At 43.6% G+C, this 22,430-nt stretch overlaps 1 protein-coding gene across 1 annotated transcript in view; it reads right to left on the bottom strand.

Moving 5' to 3' along the window:
- The window catches only part of GRK1 (G protein-coupled receptor kinase 1), a 656,045-nt gene that overhangs the window by 325,556 nt on the left and 308,059 nt on the right, over positions 1–22,430 (bottom strand). The window contains exon 5 of the mRNA XM_086933387.1: positions 19,554–19,678. Within this exon, the coding sequence (XP_086789513.1) occupies positions 19,554–19,678 (125 nt within the window). The remainder of the gene's footprint in view (positions 1–19,553; positions 19,679–22,430) is intronic.

Genomic DNA, 22,430 nt, shown 5'->3' on the forward strand with positions numbered 1-22,430 from the left:
AGAACCCGGGCTCAATCTTTTCGCCACCACTGAGATATTGCAATGTCAGCTCTTTTGCATTTTAGAGTTCCCAAGGCAGTGTTCGATTGCCAATCACTTCCATCTAGATTGAAGCTAAGGACTAATGTATGCCTTCAAGATGCTGCCTCTCCCACCCCATGTCCTGAAGAAAATCCGGAATGACTGGGCCCAAGTCATCCTAGTGCCACCGGATTGAGACAGGAGAATGTGATACCTGGAACTCCTGGTCATGACCATCTGTCCTCTGATCAAGCTGCCTCTTCCAGAGAAGCTTCTGCCATAGTAGCAGGATGGGATCCTGCACTCAGTCATGCAGAATTTGCATTTCCATGCCTGGATATTGAGCAGCCTCTTTTGACCTTCTTCCTGATGTTATTTTTGCAGCAAGGTATCCCTCTTCAAAATCGATAAATGGCTGTTATTGGGGCAAATTTGTAGCTTGGTGCAGCACCAAACAAAATGACCCCCAACAAGCCAAATGTTCTGAAGTTTCTGTGTTTATTTTGTCACGGATTTGTTTTTGGCACTTTTACAGGCTCTTTGTCAGCTCTTTCAGTATTTTTGCAGTTGCTGTGTCAGCCTTCTTTATGTAAATAACCTGTTGTGATGAGATTTTTTAAAGTTTGCAACATTTATTTCCACCAAACTCTTTATGATGCTATGGTTGGACTTGAACTTATTTCAACCTTTTTTGATGGCCAGCCGTTTTATGCACACTTGTCAATTAAGGCTTTATATATTCAAAATGGTCTTTCTCATCGCCATCAGATTGGCTAGGCATGTGAGGGAGCAGTAGGCCCTTTCTTTCAACCCACTTTACACAAAGAAGGCCAACGCAGTACAAAAATGGACCATGTCCTGATGGATTGTTATCTATATAAAGATCTGCTCTGCACTGTTGAAGAAGTAGCCTCCATTGAGCTTACAGGCTTTGTCCTGCAGGACTCTTTGATCTGACCCAGTTCACAGACCCTCTACCTGGGGAGGTTCTGATATAGTATCTATTCACAGTTAGAACTATCCATCAGCAGAACTAGTTAATTGCCTTGGGACTCTTGCTGGTGAATGTTCTATCTAACCGCAGATTCCTCATTGACCCTCACACCTCCCCTTTTCTTGAATTGAGCTCTTTTTTCCATCTACAAATTTCCCAATCTAGAGAGCTGCACACTGGTCATGCCAATCTACCACTAGGCTCTGAGTGCGAGGGCATAGACAGCCTAAGAAAGAAACGGATGTCAACAAGTATGGATGATATTTATAAGTGGCTCTGCTTGTCATTTCTGGAGCATAACAACATCAGTATGGAGCCACACTATGCCACCTACTGGCACGCAGGAGTAATGCTTTAAAGTTACTTGATCAAGTCTGACACCTGGGGAATATTCACAAGGTGAGGAACCTGAGGTTAGGGTATCCTCTACAGCATTAACATAGGTAAGCAGTTTGTTAATGTTCCTATTGTGTATGAACGAGACACAAGCAGTATGAGTATGCCAAAATAAAAACAAAGACTGATAGTATATTTAGGCACATTCTGTGTATGCTTAATTATGGGATCCAGGGTGGTATGCGAGGCATGTTAGATTTACAGTCATTGTTCCAGGTTAAGGACTGAATGATGATGAACAACAGTGCGAACATTTATGTTGTGCCCTGCACTTAACAACTAGACAACTTGGTTGAAGCTAGTGGAATGCAGGCAGAGATTTTATAGATACATCAGCAAGGGCTGGGGTAGCTAAAATGTATGTGTCGTTATGTGTAAAAAAAAAAGTAAAATTGAGGATCCCAACTAGTAATCTGTTGCAGTAATCACTTACTTAGTACCAGTAAGTTGATCAAGGACATATTAGTGTCAAAGTGATGGCAGTATTAGATCTTTCGCAAACGTGGCTGTTAAAAACGTATTATCTTATTAGACCTATCTGCAACATTCGACAATGTGGACCATGGCTTACTGGTCCACTGTTTGAATGCCATAGGGGTTAAAAGTAAAGCTCTCACATTATTAACTTTCTTCCTATCAGAGAGATCTCAAACTCTGAATCTTGGTCAGTTTAAATCCTCACCCTTTACCTTGCCATGCAGGGTTCCTCAGGACTCTTCATTGAGCCAAAGCTTTTTAATAATTACGTCTCAGAACCTGCCCCTCTAATTAAAAGTTTCAATTTAAATTGAATATCTTATGCTGATGACACCCCAATTGGTTGTATTAGCTGTAGACAATGATATCAACTACCCTCTAAGATTACATGATTGCATGACTGCCCTAAGCAACTGGATGAGTAGACACTGCTTAAAACTGAACATGAGTAAAACAGAGGGTATTCTGTTTGGCAATCTCTCTTCAGCATGATCTCCTGCCTGGTGGCCGGACAGCCTGGGCTCAGCTCCCATTCCGTTGGTTAAAGCCAAAAATCTAGGATTTATTATGGATGACAAACTCAGATATAAGGCCCAGGTGTCTGACGTAGTGTCCTCCTCATTCTATACCATCAGAATCTTGAGGAAAATCTTTCCTTTTATTCCCAGAAATACTAGAAAAACTGTTATCTCCTCACTAATTTGATCAAAGTTGGACTATTGTAATGGCTTATATATGAATCTCCAGGTAAAACTACTTGGTAAGCTCCAGGCGGTGCAGAATACAGCAGACAGATTGACTATGAATATCCCCAAATACCAGTCGATATCTGCAGGCATTTTAAATGTATGGCACTCTGTGTGGCCCATTATACCCTGCACAGAAAAAGACCGAAATTTCTTTGGAAGGCTTTTAACTGGCAATTATCAAGTAGATACCTACGATCAACCAAAACGAGATTGATTACCACCACAAGAATCAGGAAAGTGAACTGGGGAGGAAGGATTTTCATTAACAGCACAGTTAAGCTGTGGAACTCTCTCCAATTGCTTAGGACCATACCCACCCTTCTCACTTTCAGCAAGGAACGTAAGACCTGGCTGTTTAGGAATCAGTAATTTACCAGCTCAGTGACTCATATCTCTGCAAGTGCCAAGACACCTATGGGCAGAGGTGCGCTATAAAAGTCACTATAACATAACATAACATAACAAAAACAGAATATAGTAGTGGAAAATGAGATGAAGGTTTCCGGTTGCATGGTTGAGTTAGGAATTATGCTTAGATTCCAGGCTGCATGAGACAGAGTTATAGTGTCAGGGGGGAAGAACATAAGAGGATAGAGTTAGGGGTTAGGAGCAGTTGAAGGAGGGCAGTAAATCATTTCTATTCTAAAGGAGTTAAACATTTGGGAAGAGAAGGGCAATTCACTGCCTCATGGTAGTCTGACAGTCAGAATTTTTGTTTGGAGGAGGGTAGTAGGGGATTTGAAAGAAGAAAAGATTTGAGTCTCATCAGCATACACTTGGCACGAGAAACGAAAAAATTATATTATCTCCTTAAAGGAGGCCATGAAAAGGACAATTAGATGAGGTTAAGAACTGTGGGGCAGATCTACAAAGGAAGTCTCGCAGCGTGGCAACGCAAGTCCTTTGGCTGCGCCATGCTGCAGCACTTCCGAAGCTCAGGAATGCGACATATTTACAATAATGTGTTGCATTCCTGTGCTCTCCCCTGCGCTGGCGCACAAACTGCAGCCATGTGCCGGCTCAGGCACCCTTGCACCATGGTGCAAGAAGGCCTCCGTCATGGGGAGATTGTTTTTATGCAGGAAGGGGCACCTTCCTGCACAAAAACAATCACTACAGGCATTTTCATTTCTCCTCGTTGTGCCTCGCTACGCCTCCCCTGGGGCACGCTTTGAAAGAGGAAAAACTAGGAGAAATTAAAACATTTCTCTATGTTGCGCCTCGCTACGCCTCCCCTGGGGAGGCCAAGTATTGACACACATTTCTAGATTCTCGATTGCTCGTAAATCTGGAAATGTGTCTCGTTCCATGGGTATTGTGTGGGAACACCCACAGCAACACCCATGGAACGCCCCTTTCACGCAATGTGCTGCGTGTGCAGGGGGCCATATTTACAAGGAGGGGAAAAGTCACGCACTGTGGCTTTTCCTCTCCTTGTAAATATGGAGAAGTGAAATGCGCCTCCAGGACGTCACAAAAAGTGACAAACTGGTGGCGCAGGGGGGTTGTAAATCTACTCCTGAGTCTTGGGTATGTCAGCTGGTTGAGCAGAATGTGACAAGAGGTGGATCATCAGGAAACTGAAGAGAACAATCAATCCCTTTTATCTTTTTCCTACTCTTAAAAAGACAAATGAGATAGGAAGAGAAATGTCTTTGTGTCATATTCAGAGCATAACATTGAAAATGCTTTAAGAGCAATAGAAGATCTGACGTTGCACCAACAACCAATACTGCAAGCTTAGAGGCGAGTAAATGTAAATATTCCTGTGTCAAAAATGTAGGATCAGCTGACTAAGAGAATTCTGGAGGTGTAGTAAGCATGCCATCAAAAACTGAGCAAGCCCCAAGTGACTTCGGCTAGCATAATCTATCCTAAATATGAGAGCCAAGCACACAGCCTGTACCTTGTAAGTGGTAGTTAGGAGAGGAAATCTTTGGGTGGTAAAAGACAGTACATGTGCCTTTTGGAGTTTCCATTCGAAGCTCATCATAAAAGAGGATGAATGGATGCTTGACCAATGGGTTTGATGCAGGACAGGTACCCAGAGAAACAGGTCAAACCTGTTTATATAAAGCAGTGGCAGTTCATCCAACAACTAAAATCTTAGGGGCAGATTTACAAGGTCCTCACGCCAATTTTGCGTTATTTTTAACATGGGAAAAGTGACGCAAAAGTGGCGCAAGGGCCATGTAAATAAGCCCCTTAGTTTCCGTGACATTAATTTTTCTGCTTGCGGCTTCCCGGGTTTGAATTGTCAGAAGACTATAGAGAAAGTGGTATGGAAGGCATCATTTAATGGAGTAATGATAAACAACGGTTTCATATCATTATAGAAGTTAAGGAAATTAACACAGAATGAATGAACTATGTTGACTACAGGGAGGAGCTAAATATTTTTTTTTAAAAAGAAGAAAGTGGACATTTCTGAGGGACATTGCAGGGATCTTTCCAAATGAAGTGTGGTAGTGTGATAGGGTGAAGAAATGCTCTCTTTTAGGCACAAAAGAAGTACTCTATTGAATAGCATTATGATGGGCACTCTCATGATCCAACCCAAGCAAAATAGAACACCAACTCAAAAGGCACACCCTTTCAGTCGTCATGGCTAATAAAGGTCCAAGTCCATGGATTCTTCGCAATCATCTTCAACAAAGCTAAAATCACTAGGTTTTTTTCTCAGATATTCACCTCACTATGGATGCACATATCAGGCAGATTGCAAAATCTGCAAACTACCCACACCCCATGGCAAATGACTTCCAGATGGCCACGCAAGCCCTTGTCATGTCCTGCGTTGATTTATTAAGATATGTAATAGCAACACTACCTATCCTATAAGGGTAAATGCCTTGTTAAGAGTGATTGTTTATTTGATCCTGAGATTCTTATTGGCTCAAACAATTGGATATAATCACAACAGTCTTCCTGGAACTTCACCGACTCCCATTCGAGGCCAGAATCATCTTTTAAATTACTCGCAACCTATTAACCGGGTTAGTATGCTCTTCATTGAAAGTTGTCCAAGGGACTCAGAAACCATGCACCCTTTTTTACTATAAGATTCAAGTTTCAGACTGTATGCTCCTATTCGAGTCCTTCCCAGATGTGCTCTATAGCACTTGACTTCTCATCCTTACTCTCCAGAAGAAAAATTATAAATGGTATCCTTCTGCAAAGTCCTTAGGGATGGATCAAAACATTATTTTCCTCTTCACTATTGAATAACTATCTTCTGCAACTCCCCCACTTCGACCTCCACTGTATCTTCAGTTATAATGTTTAATAGGCTATATTGGCATTGATTAGCGGATCTTTTGGCTACATTTTGGAAAATGCAAGAATTATATACTCTCCGGGTATTTAATGTTACATACAACAAATTACTAAGTAAATGAATAACTAGGTACAACTCAACAGACGAAAAGTCACTATCCCTCAGAAGATGTTTGCTTTGAACCAGAAAAATCAGGCATACAAGCATATGCTCTGGAGACTGGCTGAATGCACCTATGGGAGAGCCTGGCTCCTTTTCTCCTGGTAATAGGTGACTCATTCCTGACTATTCTCTCTTAATGGCAACTAAATCCATTAAAGGCTTGAGTCAAGGCGACACACATACACACACCTCTGTACATGGGCTTTCCCAAAGAAAAGGAGATAGTGCCCCAAGTGCTTTGCGCCAGTTGTTACATCACTAGGAGCTATAAAGCAAGGGAAGGAATGTTGGCACAAATGGCCTATCTTCTTTGCTAATCTTCCAGTTCTTCCCTATCTCTTTCAAATACAATCAAGGAAATAATCAAGAACACTAAGCCATTTTAATTCTGAGCTGACCCCATTCATCCATTCCTGCAAAAAAAGAAAAAAAACACCCAGAAGCCCTCATTGTTTGTTATGGCTAAAAATCATTAATGTGTCACTTAAATCGTGATCTCTCTCGGAGTGTTTTAAGATTTTCCATCCTCCTTAAGAAGCCTAATACTGCCCTGAAGTATTGGAAAATTATAGGTTCATCACAGGACTTAGCAGTCACACCATCTTAAAGAGCAGTGTGGTTTGGGCCATTAGCAGGATATCTGACTAGGTCAAGGTATGAAGAAGGACTTGACCTTGATGGAAGCACCGAACCACAGAACCAAGACCGATCACAGCGCTGCATTGCAGAGTTGTGATTGGCTCAGGGGAGCCTGGGTGCCTCCTGGGTCCTTCCTGTTCCGGCCGTAGGAAGGAGTGAAGAGACGGGACGAGGAGTGCCTGAGGCTGCGGACAGAAGGTAAGTTTTATTTCATTTTTGTTTTCCCCTTTCTCCTTACCACCCTGCCCCACTACCCCTGATCAATGCTGGCCACTAATGTGATTAGACTAACAGTCTGAATATGTGGCCAATCAGGCTTAGAGGTGGATGTAGAGGGGATCTGGGGGTACAACATGCCATACCTTTTTAATGTTTAGAAAAACAGTTCCCCTACTTTTTGTCAAAGTCTGGACGGTTAATTCTGAGAGTTGAAATGATTCATCTGAAGTGTAAGGCCAGGAGTCTACTGTGAAACTAAAGGAGGAGCAGACAACAACACAAGCCTTCTTGCTAAGTGCCTGCGTGCCTGAAAGCAATGTAAATGTGAGCAAGTAGTCAATCTGCAAATGTATAGGGTGCTTGGAAGCCAGTATTAGGTTTAATTAACAGAATCACTTGAAGCTTCCTGATGACACACATTTATTCTTTTTAAGAGGTATAGTAAAGGAGCTACCAGCTAAGATGTCAAGTGTGTGCTTTTAAAAGACAGCTTTAAAAAAGTTACACTACAAACAGTTTGGGTATTACTAGAATCTATGTTTGGAAGCACTTTTTTTATTTTAAACTTTTGACACATTTTGTAGCAGCTGCCTATCTTTCACTGAGTGTAATGCAAGTCTAAAATAATGACTTAAATATTCACGTGCTTTGTGTCACAGACTGTGACCTTGTAGCACTAAACATACAAAAGTAACTATTCTCCACTGCACTAACCAGGATTCTATTACGTGTCTCTTTGGTGCAGTGCATTATCTCACAGATGTCTCATAATGCACATTTACCACCGATTGCCACAATTTGCATTTAATTTCAAAGACCAAAAAAGAATATATTTGATTTTTTTTTTGTTTTTTTTGGAAACCTTTATTGTGCAGATGAAAGCATACAAATACGGGCCTACAACCAATCAGGCCGGCCACGACACATTATGAAAATCGCAAAAAACAAGAAGGAGGTTTCCCGGTCGTGCCCAGCATTGTGCAAGCAATTAGTTCAGTCTGAGAAAAGCTGAGCACGACCGCTGAAAGCAGGATCAAAGAAGGTTAATTTTATAATAGGGAGTATAGCAGGATCTATTGCAATTTTAAATCATCCGAGTTCCCTTATCAGGCTACGAACCAAGCATCAGGATATAAAGGCATCAATAAAAACGGTCATCAGCAACAGTTCACCTCAATTAGGATATAGACGCCATAATACAAAGCAGTGCTCACCGTGGCCCGTTGCTTGGCCACCGACCACCTAATTATCGTACTGGTACATAACGAAGGAACCAGAACAGCAACAATAGTTACAATCATCCTCTATACTAACCTAAATAATAAGAAAAAGAGGGGGGGGGGGGAAAGGGGGAAAGGAAATATTATAAAGAAGAAAAGAAAGAGTGCCGCACTGCTGCACGCGCCCCACAGCGATAAAGGTACGCAAAGTGGCTGAAGATCCCACTATCGGGGTTAGGGCGTGCAAGTCATAATGTGTATGCAATCAATACCGTAGAAAGAAGAACAACTCGCCCCCCATCCCCACCTGCAATCACACCATGGGAGACACGCACAGACACGGCGCCCCTATAAAGGGATACAAAAGAGCCATAGAACTAAGGGGAAAAAGAACAGATAAGAGGCCCCGGCCCACCCACCCCACCCTGCACCCCTGCAGAAGGCTACGGCCTAGCCCCCCAGCAGCGTGCCTGTCGCCCTAATGAAGAAACCCGAAATATAGAAAAAGTCAGAGAGAAGGAAGGGAACAAAAGAGGCAAAAAGGGAAAGGAACCAGGGGGGGAGGAGACCATCAATCGAGTCGTTAGGGCCCTGCCTCCCGCCTTCCCACACATTTATGCAACATTTAAACGGGATCGACACAGTCTCAGGTATCGTAAACACTCAAAGGAATCGACAATATTATCATGATTGGGGGCATTCCTCATCTCCATCCGTTCACCAGTAGTCCTCCGGGTTCAGTCCGGCTCACCCCTGTCCTTTCCTAGTCATTGTCACCATACATGACAGAGTAGTGGGCAGCAAGCATTTCAAGGTGGGGAAGCCACTCGATCGGAACAAAACTGGACAAGGGTGCAAACCAGAGGACACCGGCAACCAGCAACAAAGCAAGAACTTTTTGCGGCAGTCCAGACTACCCATTAGAGACAACTGGAGCAGCAAACAGTGTGAATGCAGTCTCGCCGCACAGGAAAATAAAGTCTCCCCCGCAAGGCAACAACAGGACCTCACCGAAGCAGATCGAACAGGCAGTCCACATCGCTCCCCCGAATATTCGAGCAGGAACGGGCCCCAGCGTGGAGCCCACACCCGCGCCCGCCACAGTCAAAGCTACCTGGAAATTCGGGGCCACAGGCATACAGGCTTGTCGATGCACGGCGGCAGCACTCCCCGCAGCAGCTGAAGGTGACGAAGCAGCGCTCACTCGAAGTCGAGCCGCGCTCATGAGGGACTGTCCAACAAAAATGGCGGCAGACCGTCTATCTTGCACAGGGGCGACGGGGGCCATGGCCGCATGTAAAGACTGTAGGGCGTCAAGGACATCGCCAAGCGTGGGCTCACGCTCACAGGGCCAGGCCCCCGTGCACTTCAGCGACACAAGACCGCCGTCCTGAGTGAATCCGCGGCCCAGGGCATCGGCCGCCAGCTTGCGGGACCAGCCGCGTCTCCACGCTCCTCAGCCTCTGGAGCGAGCTCTCAAACAAGGCCACCGCTGGAGTTCACCCGAGCCCCAGGAATGGCAACCTGGGTGCAGAAAGGAGAGTCACCAAAAGGGGGGTCCGCCGGCGCCACCGCCCCGTGAGCGCCACACGCCAACTCCGGGCGCAGGGCTTCAAGATGGACGGACAAGTCAACAAAGGGGGTATCCTCCTGCGCGGTCTTCCCCTGTCCACGGCGTGCCGCGCCCTACCACGGGGCCCCCCGGCCGCCGGACCAGGCCCGGTCAGTTTCCACCGGCACAACCGCACAACGGCCTCTCCCGGCCGACCCCTCTCCTCCACCAGGGGCCGCCGCCAACGCCGCCACTCCGGCAGACCCACGCAGGCGAGTCCCCGGTCTCCGCTCCAAGAAGGCCCCGGATCAAGCAGGAGCTCAGCTTCGGATCCACAGCTCGCAGGAGCCCCCGGGCCAGACGGTGAGTACGAGCGTCACTTCACCTTTCCATTTCTTCCCGAGTGTGACGTCTCGGGGCAGTATGCTTGGCAGGATATGTGTGTTGGGCAGGAAGGCTGGCGGAGCCGAGCTACAGTGCGGCCATCTCAGTCGCGATCTTGGCTCCTCCCCCTATATTTGATTTTTAGGCACACCTCTGACCATGCCCCCCACGCTCACTCCACCCCCCCATTGCATGCTGCATCACAGATCCCATATTTTTTTATAATGCACTTTGACCACTGTTTTGCATTGTGTGCTAGGTTAAAGACTGGAACAAATAAATACATACATGCATACAAAATCTCTAAAAGGTTGTTCCGACAGGAGGCAGAAGGAATTGTGTTTCTAAAGGAAGAGGTAGTGTCAGTGGCAGCTTTAGGGTGGTGCAACCTGTGCCACCGCAGTGGGCACCGACCAGAAGGGGGGTGCTGACCTCAGAGGGAGCACTTTGTTTAGCAATAACATGATTAAAAAGCCTTTGCAGCAGAGTTCCTTGTGCTTCCAGCTTTCGGGCAGCAATACAAATGTCAAGATAACTCTGGTGATTAATGTTCCTGCGGGAGAGAGATCAAAGCTTTGTCTAGTGGCAGTGTTGACTCACCATAAAGTATAACAGAGGGTTAATATGCCTGCTGCAAAAAACAGTTTTCTATTTTATGTGGACAGTTGAGTGGCTTAGTAAAGCCACCCTTTACCAGCACGGTAAAACAAATGAAATGTATGTGAGAGAGGGACTATGGAGAGATGAGGGTCTCTTTTGCCAGGTGGTAGTGAGGGCATCCGAGGAGGAGTTAACTAGGGGAAGGGGGGGACAAAACAAATTGTTGTACCAGGCATCACCAGGGCGAAAGCCATCCCTGAGCAGTGTTGGCCTGGGGCACTGGGTAGTCTCTATCCCTTGGGGTGTATTTTTGCAGCGTGACCACTGTTCTCACCATCTCTTCAAACCATTTCGTAGAATTCACAGTTTTTACCCATTCCAAGGCTTTCATATGTGTCATGTTTGCAAATCTCTGAGAGCTACTTCCAGATTATTAGAACTTTTAGCTGGACTAGTAACTGTTTTCCCCATCAAGGTCAGCATACGTCCCACCAGTACGTACCACTAGCTCAGAGCTCTCCGATGCTGCTCCATGGGGGTTTGTACTGCTTTCCGAAAACTACCTCACGATTATATAAGTAATAAATACAGTGTGATATAAGGTGATGGTGTAGCTGCATACTGCCAAGTTAACATGAAAAAGTCTTCCTCTTTCCTATCTCCTATCTGAAAGAAAGAAATGTAGGGGCTGATTTACAAGCACATTGTGCCCTCGGTGCATCAATTTTATTGATGCACCAGCAGCGCAATGGGCTTTCCTATATTTACAAGGCCATATAAAGTCACCCTGCGTGACTTTCTGGCCTCGTAAATATGTTTCCCTTCCATGCATAATTGTGTGAAAGGAGCCTTCCTTGGGTGCTTCTTTGGGTGTTCCCACGCAACATCCATGGAACTTGATGCATTCCCAAATTTACAACACTTTGTAAACCTGGGAATGCATCAGAATCCTACGGCTCCCCAGAGGAGGCGTAAGGGGGCGCAACGAGAAGTACTTTTAGTTCTCCCTGTTTTTCCTCTTTGCTAGGCGTGCTGCAAGATCAGTACGACTATAAAGAGGAAAATACCTTTATTTTTTTTTGTGCAGGAAGGTGTCTCTTCCCGACAAAACCAATCATCCCCTCAGCACAGGCACCCTTGCAAAATGACACAAGGGTGTCTGCGCTGGAGCACGGCTGCTGTTTGTGCAAAAAGAACAGATGATGGGCGGAATGCTGAATTAACCAAACATTCATCTCCAGTCACAGATCAGGGTTAAATCCATAATGTTTTTTTTGCACGCCACTCCATTCCAGTTTAGACCCAGCCATATGCAAATCAGTCTGCCAGGCCAGAAACAAGCACCCTGGGACCCATTTCGGGGTAACACCCTTCATTAGCCAGGCTAGCTTGCTGTGCCGGCGCAGGGGAAAAGGATAGGAATGCAACACATCTTGTAGATATGGCGCATTCCTGCCCTTTTATTTTGACGCACAGCAGCGCAGTAAGCCTCGCATCAAAATATTGTAAATGAGGCCCGAAGAATATATGCTATCAAGCCGGCACTACGGGCAAGGTGTAGGAAGGCTATTACCGGTCGGTAACGGCGTAAATTAATGAATTTCAGACGTTACCGACCGGTAATAGGCTTTTCTGATGTAGGAGCCGAAATTAACGATTCGGTAATTTACCGAATCAGTAATTTAAGGAATCAGTAAATTACTGATTTCTCAAATACCGATTCGGTAAATTACCGAATTCCTAATGTAGAGAGCACTTAAATGAGTGCTTATACCATGTTAGGATTCGTTATTTACCACCAACTACAAGTTGGTGGTAAATAACGAAAACACCCCAAAAAGCAATTTTATGCAAATTGCTTCAGTGCCATGTTGCAGACATACATGCCCTTAGGGCATGTATGTCTGCAAGATGTGCACCCATACACAATTGAGGGGTGCAACAGGGTGTCAAAGTGACACCCTGCCACCCTTCAATGTTTTCCCCTTTTTACTGAATTGGTATTTACCGATTCGGTAATTGACATTCATTCCTATGGGCCTCCAGGCCCATAGGAATGAATGGCAATTACAGAATCGGTAAATACCTATTTGGTAAATACCGAATCTTAATGATTCGGTAATTTTTACCGAATGATTTGCTACATAGCATTTACCGATTCGAAAATACCGAATCGGTAAAATTCGGTATTTTTGAATCGGTAAATGCTATTTACCTACATTACATTACATTACATTACATGTACATTACCTACATTTACCTACATATGGGGCCAGATTTTACCGATTCGGTAATTAAAAATCGGTAAATCTAAACTGTGGATATGTAGGTATATCCAGATGTCGAAATACCGAATGTTTAACAATCGGTATTTACCGATTCTGTAAATACAGAATCGGTAATGCCCATTCATTCCTATGGGCTTCAAAGCCCATAGGAATGAATGGGCATTAATACCGAATCGGTAGATACCGATTCACACAAGGGCGCAGGGTTGTCACTTTGACACCCTCTGGCACCCCCAAAACAGGCACGGGTGCCATGTGGCAGGCATACCTGCCCTAAGGGCAGGTCTGCCTGTCACATGGCATAGGTGTGCATGCACACATGTGCATGCACATCTGAATCGGTATTTTACCATCAAATTGGATTTGATGGTAAAATACCAATTCGTTAAGGCTCCTGGGACTCTGAAGAGTCCCACCTACATCGGAAAATTACCGAATCGGTAAAAATACCGATTCGGTATTTTACAGAATCGGTAAATTTACCGAATCGGTAAATTTACTGATTCTCAAGTCAAGTCAAAAAGTGCTTTATTCGAGTTGTTACTCATAAAAGCATATTATACACAAGAATTTAAAAACAAATTAAATTTACAATCCAGCACATTGACGCAACACTATAGGTTACATATAAAAATTCATTCGGTTAAAAGAAGAATTAAAACATTTGATAAAAATACTTTTCAAGATGAGAAACGCTGGAGTCTAAAAGCAATTATACAAATGCAAAAAAACAATTATCAAGACAGAGAATAGTTGATTAACTAGCAGTCTCTATCTTGATACATGGTCCTTGATAGATAAAAAGCAGTAATGTCAAATTCATGAGGGCCAATTTGTCACACAGAGAATAGTTATTTAACTAGCAGTCTCTGTCTAAATTGTCGGGCAGAGAATAGTTATTTAACTAGCAGTCTCTGCCTGAGCATCCATGCCCAACCCAGATATTTTGCTGTAGCTATCAGGATCCAAGAAACTTGAGTCGTACAAATAATTTGCATAGCTACTGAACTACTTGATGTCCCAAGGTTCCTGCACATAGGAGCTAACCATACTCGTCTTGGAATAGCATATGATCCGCATGAAAACAGAAAGTGACCCAGAGACTCATCCCCCAACCCACAAGCTGGGCAGGTGCTACTTCCACCTGAACCCCATTTAGCTGTCAATATTTTTATAGGAAGTGCACCAGCTCTCAGTTGGAATAGGAGCTTCCTGTCACCTGGTTTGGAGATGATATCCCAATATGGTTCCAAGACTGGATACATTTTGGCCTCAAGAAAATGCGAAGACATGGACCCAGAGCTTGAAGCATTTAAAGTTTTAGTAACAATCCATTCCCAAAAAATATCTTTTAAGACACGCTTAGAAGGGAAAGATGTCCCAGCAGGGTCCTGCCATAAAGAACTCAACCCTAGCTCAAACAATATAGGTTTCAATAATTTAAGCCAGCTTATCTTGTGAAAGCCATCAGCTTTGATCACATCCACAAAACCCGCGGCATAATGTGAGAGCTCAGGAGTGGTCCAGAGTCTGCGCCAATACAAGATCGGGCGTAATCTGGCCAAGTCCTTGATTTGTTTCCTTCCTAGGTCGTATCGGAGAGGCAACAACGGAGTACTTTTAGGTGTACCGGTAAAAGTTCTTAAAAATTTATTTTCAGAGGCTTGCAGAGATGTAAGATTTTCAAAGCCCCACATTTCAGCGCCGTAAAGTGCAGACCCAATAGCCTTTGCTTCATATACCAATAAGGCTGGTTTAACAGGTTTGGTTAGCGATTTCCTGTGTTCAGAATTAATTGTGCCAGCTATTTGTTTGTGTCGCAAAATAGCAATATTTATATGCTGGCTCCACCTATGGTCATCAGTTATTTGGATACCTAGGTATGTGAATGATTTAACTAACTCTAAAGGCCCTCCACTCATCATAATTTTGGACTTAAAGCTACGCTGCGGCTTGAAGCTCATTAGTTTAGTTTTCATAGTATTCACCTCCAGTCCATGTTCCCCACAAAAGTTCTCAAAAATTGTCAGAGCACGCTGTAGTCCACTAGGGGTTTTTGATAAAATTAGCGTGTCATCCGCAAACATTAGTATGGGGATTTTTAGTCCTGCAAGAGAGGGAGCATCAACATTCGCAGTTACCAATCGAGAAACTACCCCGTTTATAAACAATGTAAATAGAGTAGGAGCCATTGAGCACCCTTGTCTGACCCCTTTTTCGACACGGAAATCAGGAGTGACCATCCCGTGACCGCCCCACTGAATTTTTGCATAGTTAGACTCGTGGAGGCGCAGTATCAGGGTTAGTAACTCATCGGAACCCCCCAAGCTATGCAAGACCTGCCACAGTTTTGCACGTGGGACCAGGTCGAATGCAGCCCGCAAGTCGACAAATGCCGCAAACAGGCTACACCCCCCCAGAACCACGGTTTTCCACTGTAATAATTGGAAGCGGAACACTTGATCGATCGTGCTTGTTGTCCTTCTAAAACCTGCTTGGAATGGAGATAGAATATTAAAATCCTCAGCCCAGTCGAGAAGCCTATTGACCACCACGCGACCCACGATTTTTTGCACAGTGTCAATAAGGCTAATAGGCCTATAGTTACAGGGCTGAGCTCGGTCCCCCTTCTTATACACGGGGATAATAACTGCACCCCTCCATGAATCAGGGACATCTGCTCCTTGAGCAATTGAGTTTATAAGCAAATGTATATATTTGTACCAGCGTTCACTATCATTTAAGAATATATCAGCGGGTACTCCATCTTGTCCTGGAGCTCGCCCGCGCTTTACTGTACAGATTGCAGACATAATCTCTTTATAGTTAAAGTTGTCATCATCAAAAAACTTCATAGCTGTACTGTCATCAACTGAGACCCGGGTATTAAGAGTGTATTGCGAACTAAAGAATTCAACCCATGCCTCCTGTGAGACGTTATTACTTGGTGACTCTTCAGCTCTCTCAGAACCCCATTTTACAATATTCCAGAATACTCTGGAATCCTACCTGTCACTGGCCATTTTCAGTTTGCACCAGTGTTGCTCGTCCCAATCCTTCTTAGCTTTAGCAATGCATACTTTATATTCTTTCCTGGCTAGAGAAACAGACACACAGTCTCGCTTCTTGATTGCCCGGCCAAGGTCGAGTCTTGCCTTCCTACAATCAGAGTTATACCATCTAGCATCTTTTCTGGTAGTAACCCCCTTATGTTTATCAGGTCTTAGAAAGTGCGCCTTGATCTTACCAAAGAGGGTATCATGTATTTTGACCACTTCACCCAGATCCTTAGGAGAGGCATTAGCCAGTTCCATAGCTCGAATGGCTTGATCAGTTTCACTGTTAATATTATCAATGGCCTGCTGATTTCTCGCTACAGTGTCCCAACGTAGCCTACGCATATTGTTCTCGGGATAATGGGCGGAGGGACGGATTCATTCATGCAGCTAGAGTTTGATTCAGCAGGCCACCATTTGTGAGTCACACTTAGGGGGTTATGGTCACTCTCAGATCTTATGATGACTTCCATATCACAAAGGGCAGGCCACAAATGCAAACTGCAGATCACATAGTCAATTCGACTTTTGTGCCTCCTATTGTCGAATGTTGGTGAGCCAATTCTATCCCCAGCTGTTCTCCCGTTCATAGCTCTCAAGCCTTTTTCAAGACACAGTGCATTAATAGCTATAATGTCCTCTGTCCAACGGGAGACTGGTTTCAGTTGTAGTTCAGGGATGCCCCAGAAGGAATCCTCATCAGCACCAGTGAAAGCATCTCCCACAACCAATGGCTCAAACGTCCTATTAAGGTCTCCTGCTATAACGATGTTATTTTTAACGGAGTGCTCCTCGATGAGGTCGGCCAAGGTTAGTAATGTTTCAGATCGACCTTTGGAACTCCTAATATAAATATTGTAAATATCAAGTGACCCTGTTCTGTCATTAGAAATCCTAATAAGCTGGATATCATTGTGTCCAGTAGCTATATTTTTAACTGAGAAATTTATTGCTTGTCGAATCCAGATAGTAAGCCCCCCCATAGGTCTACCTTTCGGACCCTTGACAGCTGACACATAAAAATTCAAATAGCTTAATACAAAGACAGGGTCGCAGGCCCAAGTTTCCTAGAATATACAAATATCAAATTGGGTAACAAAGCCAAGCCAATCCCCACAATCGAGCTTGGATGTCAGCCCAGCTATATTCCAGCAGAGTAGGTTAGCAACTCCAGACAAACGACCCTGGCGTAATCCAGGAAAAGAATTTAGTACACAAGCCTCACCCTCTGGTTGGACAACCAAGTTATTCGACAAATCATTGGTAAGGTAATTAACATTCTGGGTAGATAAGCTATCCGAATTTTGATCCCCATTTGCTAGTGGTACTTGACTTAGATTTATAGAGAGTCAATCACAGGCATCAAGATTGGAAAGGGCTGAAAATCTATTCTCTAGATTTAGACCCCTCTCTGGTTGCTTCACTTCCCTCCGCCCTTTTGTTGGGACAACGTTCCACTTAGTTTTTAGCATTGTTTTATTAGAGACCCTCCCACTACACTGATAGAAAAAGTCTAAAGTGAGTGGAATGATTTCAGTCGATCTCCGCTGCGGAGGTAGAAGGTTGGGTAGAATATTGGCCAAAACCTCTGGGTCAGAAAAATGTAGGATGACGCAGTCACCCATAAACTTCTTTGTACTATTACCTATCCACCTCACCCTTCTAGCCTTTACTATTTCGTCAGCCAATTGGTGCCTACCCCTAGGAGTTATTACCATGTTATTTGTTAACCAATAAAGTGCTTTAGACAATAGGGATGAGGTAGATTCTTCCTGACCAGACTGCAAAAGAGGAACATTGGCTAAAACCAAGACCAATGGAGAGGCCTCAACTATCAACTCTACCGAGCCATTTACAGATTCTGGGGCGGAGGATGCATCTGAGGGAACATCTTTATTCTCTGCACTATCTAAAATGGATATCAAGGGAGCCACCGGAGGAACTGGTAGTGAGGAAGCCCCACCACCCACCAAAGAAGAAGAGGCCTTACTGGACTCAACCCTACTAGAAACAGCATCTGGTAGTTTGCCTACTTCAGATAAGGTTTGATTCAGCAAACCCCCAAGGCGATTCACTTCCTTAGTGAGTTTATCAATTCTGCCTAACAGCGGATTAACAATGTCCTTTATCTTAGTGTCTATCATACTCAGTAAGTTCTTAAATTGACCACTAGTAAGAGACATAGAAACGTCATCCAGAGTGACATCTTCTTCCCTTGCGGATTTGCTAGGGGGCGATGCAATCTTTTTGTGGCTTGATCTGAGCCCAAATCGTTTCGGCTGTGGCTGTGGCTTTTTAGCCCCTCTGGTGGATCGTGGAGCGGGCACCGGAGTGGGGGCTTTGTCCTCGGGTAGTTATTGTTCAGTCTCCATCTCACTCTCGCTGTCTAACTCAATCAGAACCGACCGGTTCATTACAGCGATATCAGCTTGGTCAGATTCACTTACAGGTGGACAGCAGGAGGTAGGTTGCTCTGTGGACTCGGCAAAAGCTGAAGCCGGCGAAGTTGGTGAACCCAGGGCAGACGGTGAACTCAGGCCAAGCGAAGATCTCCTGTCACTATTAATTTTGGCAACTACCTGAAAGATATAGTTGTCCATAGTGTTTTTTGCAGGGGATAACTTTTTGCCGGGCATAATTCACTAACAGACAATGCTTTTCGTAAGCACGGGGTAAACAGGTGCTCCAAGAGGCAACAATTCAATAAATAACCCCCAGCTATAACACAGGCTCACCTCCTTGAATCAGGTTTTTTAGCAGAGTAACGGGCCCAACCCAACCTTGTCCAGCCTCGGACGGCCTCAGACGGCCCGCCCTTTGTCCGGGCTTCGTCCGGGCGTCCCGCTCGCGTCCCGCGACGCGGAGGGAGCAGCGTTTTTCTAGCGCCTCAGGGCGCGATGACCCCGCTGGAGTGGATCCGGGTCGCTGGGCAGGCTGGGAGTTGTAGTCTCCCTCCGCTCGGCGGCCGCTAAGGTAACAACAGCGGCGGCGGGAGGGAGACCGGGCACAGCAAAGCAGGAAGAGAGGTCAAGTCAGGGACGACCAGCAGCGAAGAAGTCTCCTCTCAAAGGACAGAACACCCGCTCTGCCGAGGGAGCAGCGTTTTTCTAGCGCCTCAGGGCGCGATGACCCCGCTGGAGTGGATCCGGGTCGCTTGGCAGGCTGGGAGTTGTAGTCTCCCTCCGCTCGGCGGCCGCTAAGGTAACAACAGCGGCGGCGGGAGGGAGACCGGGCACAGCAAAGCAGGAAGAGAGGTCAAGTCAGGGACGACCAGCAGCGAAGAAGTCTCCTCTCAAAGGACAGAACACCTGATTCTGATTCTGTAAAATTGTGCCCCTACATACCATTTCAGGTATACCGGTCGGTAACGGCCGAAAATACCGATTTTCGGCCGTTACTGACCGACCTACATCGGGCCCCTGGTCCCTAGTACATAAATAGGAAACTGTGGTGGGAAGCAGGCAGGTGGGAAGCTGTGAGGACAGACAGGTTGCATCCAGTCAAGGAAGACTTTGTTACCTTTTCACCTCGGGATCGGAAGGGTCCCTTCGCTGCGATCATTTCATACAGTGTAGCACCAAGCGAGAAATAATCCACTGAATAGTCATATTCTTCGCCTTGCAGTAATTCTGGAGCCATGAAACCTATAAAACGGTTAAAAAACAATTAAAACAGAAGTATGCCTAAGATTTGCATTCCAGGGCGTGTTGAGTAAACAGTAACAGTAGGAGGGGTGGGAGGGGTGGGGGGGGTCATTCACAAGCAGTGCATTATTTTTACTTTGAAGCAAACTGTGATTATGGGCTGTCAATAAATATATTGCGCCCAATTCTCCAACTCACATGGAAAAATTTCTCGATTTATGGGTGTAAATTCATGTTTTGGACTCTCAAAATATTGATTTCCACTCATAAATAGATTTACTTACACATACTTTTATGCATGAGTAAACTTTTGCCCAGAAGTCGGGCAGAGCTTTATTAGTAAAACAAAAATAATAATAAACGCATAGCCTCAACATTTTTCTTCAGTGCCCACTCTGGTGGTGCCCGATACTGAGGATGACAAACAGAACTTTAAGTGGGCTGTGTCCTGACGGTGCTCAGCACCGGCAGTTCTAAAAAGCAGCTGCTGAGACGGGTTCCTATCGGGCTCTCCATTTTTGCCTTCACCATCAGGGTGAAAAAAAATCTCAACTCTGCAGCAGTTACAACCTTCACTGCCATGAGGTAACTTCAAAGAGACTCGTTATAGTGCTTTCACAGTCTCATTTCAGAACTGAAGCATTTTCAATATTCTATACAATGAAGCCGTAGTTGTTGCTTATTTGTCTTATGCAACTAACAACCATTGGCAAAGTCAATAGTCCTGGCTTGTTTTAGGTGCAATGTTACTTGTTGTATTAGATATCTGGATGCAATGATAGAAACAGAAAAATACCAGCCGAGTGGTGCACTATGCTAAGCACAGGTTTTTAGCTGATGTTTTTTAGCCATGCCCTTTATTACATTCGCCACACTCCTTAGATAGACCCACCCCCCCCCCAGTTTTTTTCATCCCACTTAAAACCCTGATGACAAATAAAAAGGATGCATAGCCTTGGTTCAACCTTATACATCTTTTATCCACCACCCTACCTGTCTCTGTTTATCACACCGTTACACACTCTATTTCATCCCTGGTTTCTGTATCTTTCTCTCTCCTGCTGTGGGTCAAAGTCTGGTGAAAAAAATAACCTCAGGCCACAAAAATAAGCCCCAGTGCCCACCACCTACAACCAGTGGCACAGATTAAGCACAGGGTTGGGCTAGGTGTGGGTGCTCCAGAATGGAATTATCCTTGGAAGTTTATGCACACCCATAATATTTCATGTTGGAGGGTATACAGAAAACTTCCCACTGCAGTTTCCACCTTGGGCATGAATGAGTGAAAGATTGTTGGACCTGGCCCTTTCTGCAGTGTCATCCCTGATTTTTTCCTTCCACTACCTACCTGCTGCTGAACTCGTTTTGTTGGCTTCTAGGATTCTGTGCACTTTTCCTCTGCTAATCGGTGGCAAAGTGCTTGTGTTTTTTCCCTAAAACATGGTACAATTGATTTATACCTAATTGGTACATTTAATTTACATATATGTCCTCAGTAAATGTTACTACATATCCATAGGTCTTGTAAATCAAATAGAACTAGTGGGTACTAGGGTAACTGGACATAATATCGACTACATAATATCGAATGGACAAAATATCGACGGAAAAATATCGACATTAACAAAATATCGACTATAGGAATATCGTTGAAAAAAATATCGACTGCAAAAATGACCCAAAAATATCGAATACAAAAATATCGACTCAAAAATATCGACTAGACAAAATATCGAAATATAGTGAAAGTAAAAAATATCGAGAAAATGTTAGAAAATATTAATTTTATAAAATAATATATATATATTATATAAATAAATAGTACCTAATGTTTAGGAGCGGGTTGTGGGTTTATAGGGGAATAGGGTGGGAAGTAATTTAATAATAATTAATTAGTTAATATATGTTTGGTAATTGTTTTAATTAGATTTTAATTGGTAATTAATTAATATTAATTAGTTAATTGTTTAATTGATTAATTAGAATATAATTTAATTGATTAATTGATTATTAATAATCAATATTTTTAAAAATTAATTTGTATATGATTTTAATTGATACATTGGTTATTAATTAATAATAATTAGTGATTTATTGTATTAAGAATTAGTATATTATTTACATTTATTAATTGCTAACACATTAATTATAATTAGTTAATGATGTAATTAATATATTGCATATCATTTAAATAAATTAATTGGTAATTAATTTATAATAATGACTTAATTACATTAATTGTATACATTTAAATGTAATGTGTTAATTAATGTTGATGTTAATTAATTAATTGGAATTAAACAATATTAATTAATCTAAATTATTATTATAGCTAATGTGATAATATATTTTATAATAGTTTTTTTAAAAATATTTGTTTTTTTTATATATTTATGTTTAATGTTTTGTTCATTATTATTTATAGTGTTCTGGCTTTGTTTCATAGTTTTTGTTATAGGTTCATTTTTTAGGGTTCTGGGTCATTTTTCTAGTCGTGAGTAAAGGTGTATTTAGTGGGATTTGGAAAATTTTTACGTTTGTGGGTAAATGGGTATTTTTTAGGTTGAGGGTCAGTTTTCAGTTCTTGTGTAAAGGGCTATTTGTAGAGTTCAGGGTCAGTTTTCAGTTTGTGGGTAAAGGGGTATTTGTAGGGGTCAGGGTCAGTTTTCAGTTTGTGGGTAAAGGAGTTTTTGGGAGGTTCAGGGTTAGTTTTCAGGTTGTGGGTGTAGGGGTATTTGTAGGGTTCAGGGTC

The sequence above is a fragment of the Lissotriton vulgaris genome, chromosome 8, assembly GCF_964263255.1.
Source record: "Lissotriton vulgaris chromosome 8, aLisVul1.2, whole genome shotgun sequence".
In the NCBI taxonomy this organism is placed as follows: Eukaryota; Metazoa; Chordata; class Amphibia; order Caudata; family Salamandridae; genus Lissotriton; species Lissotriton vulgaris.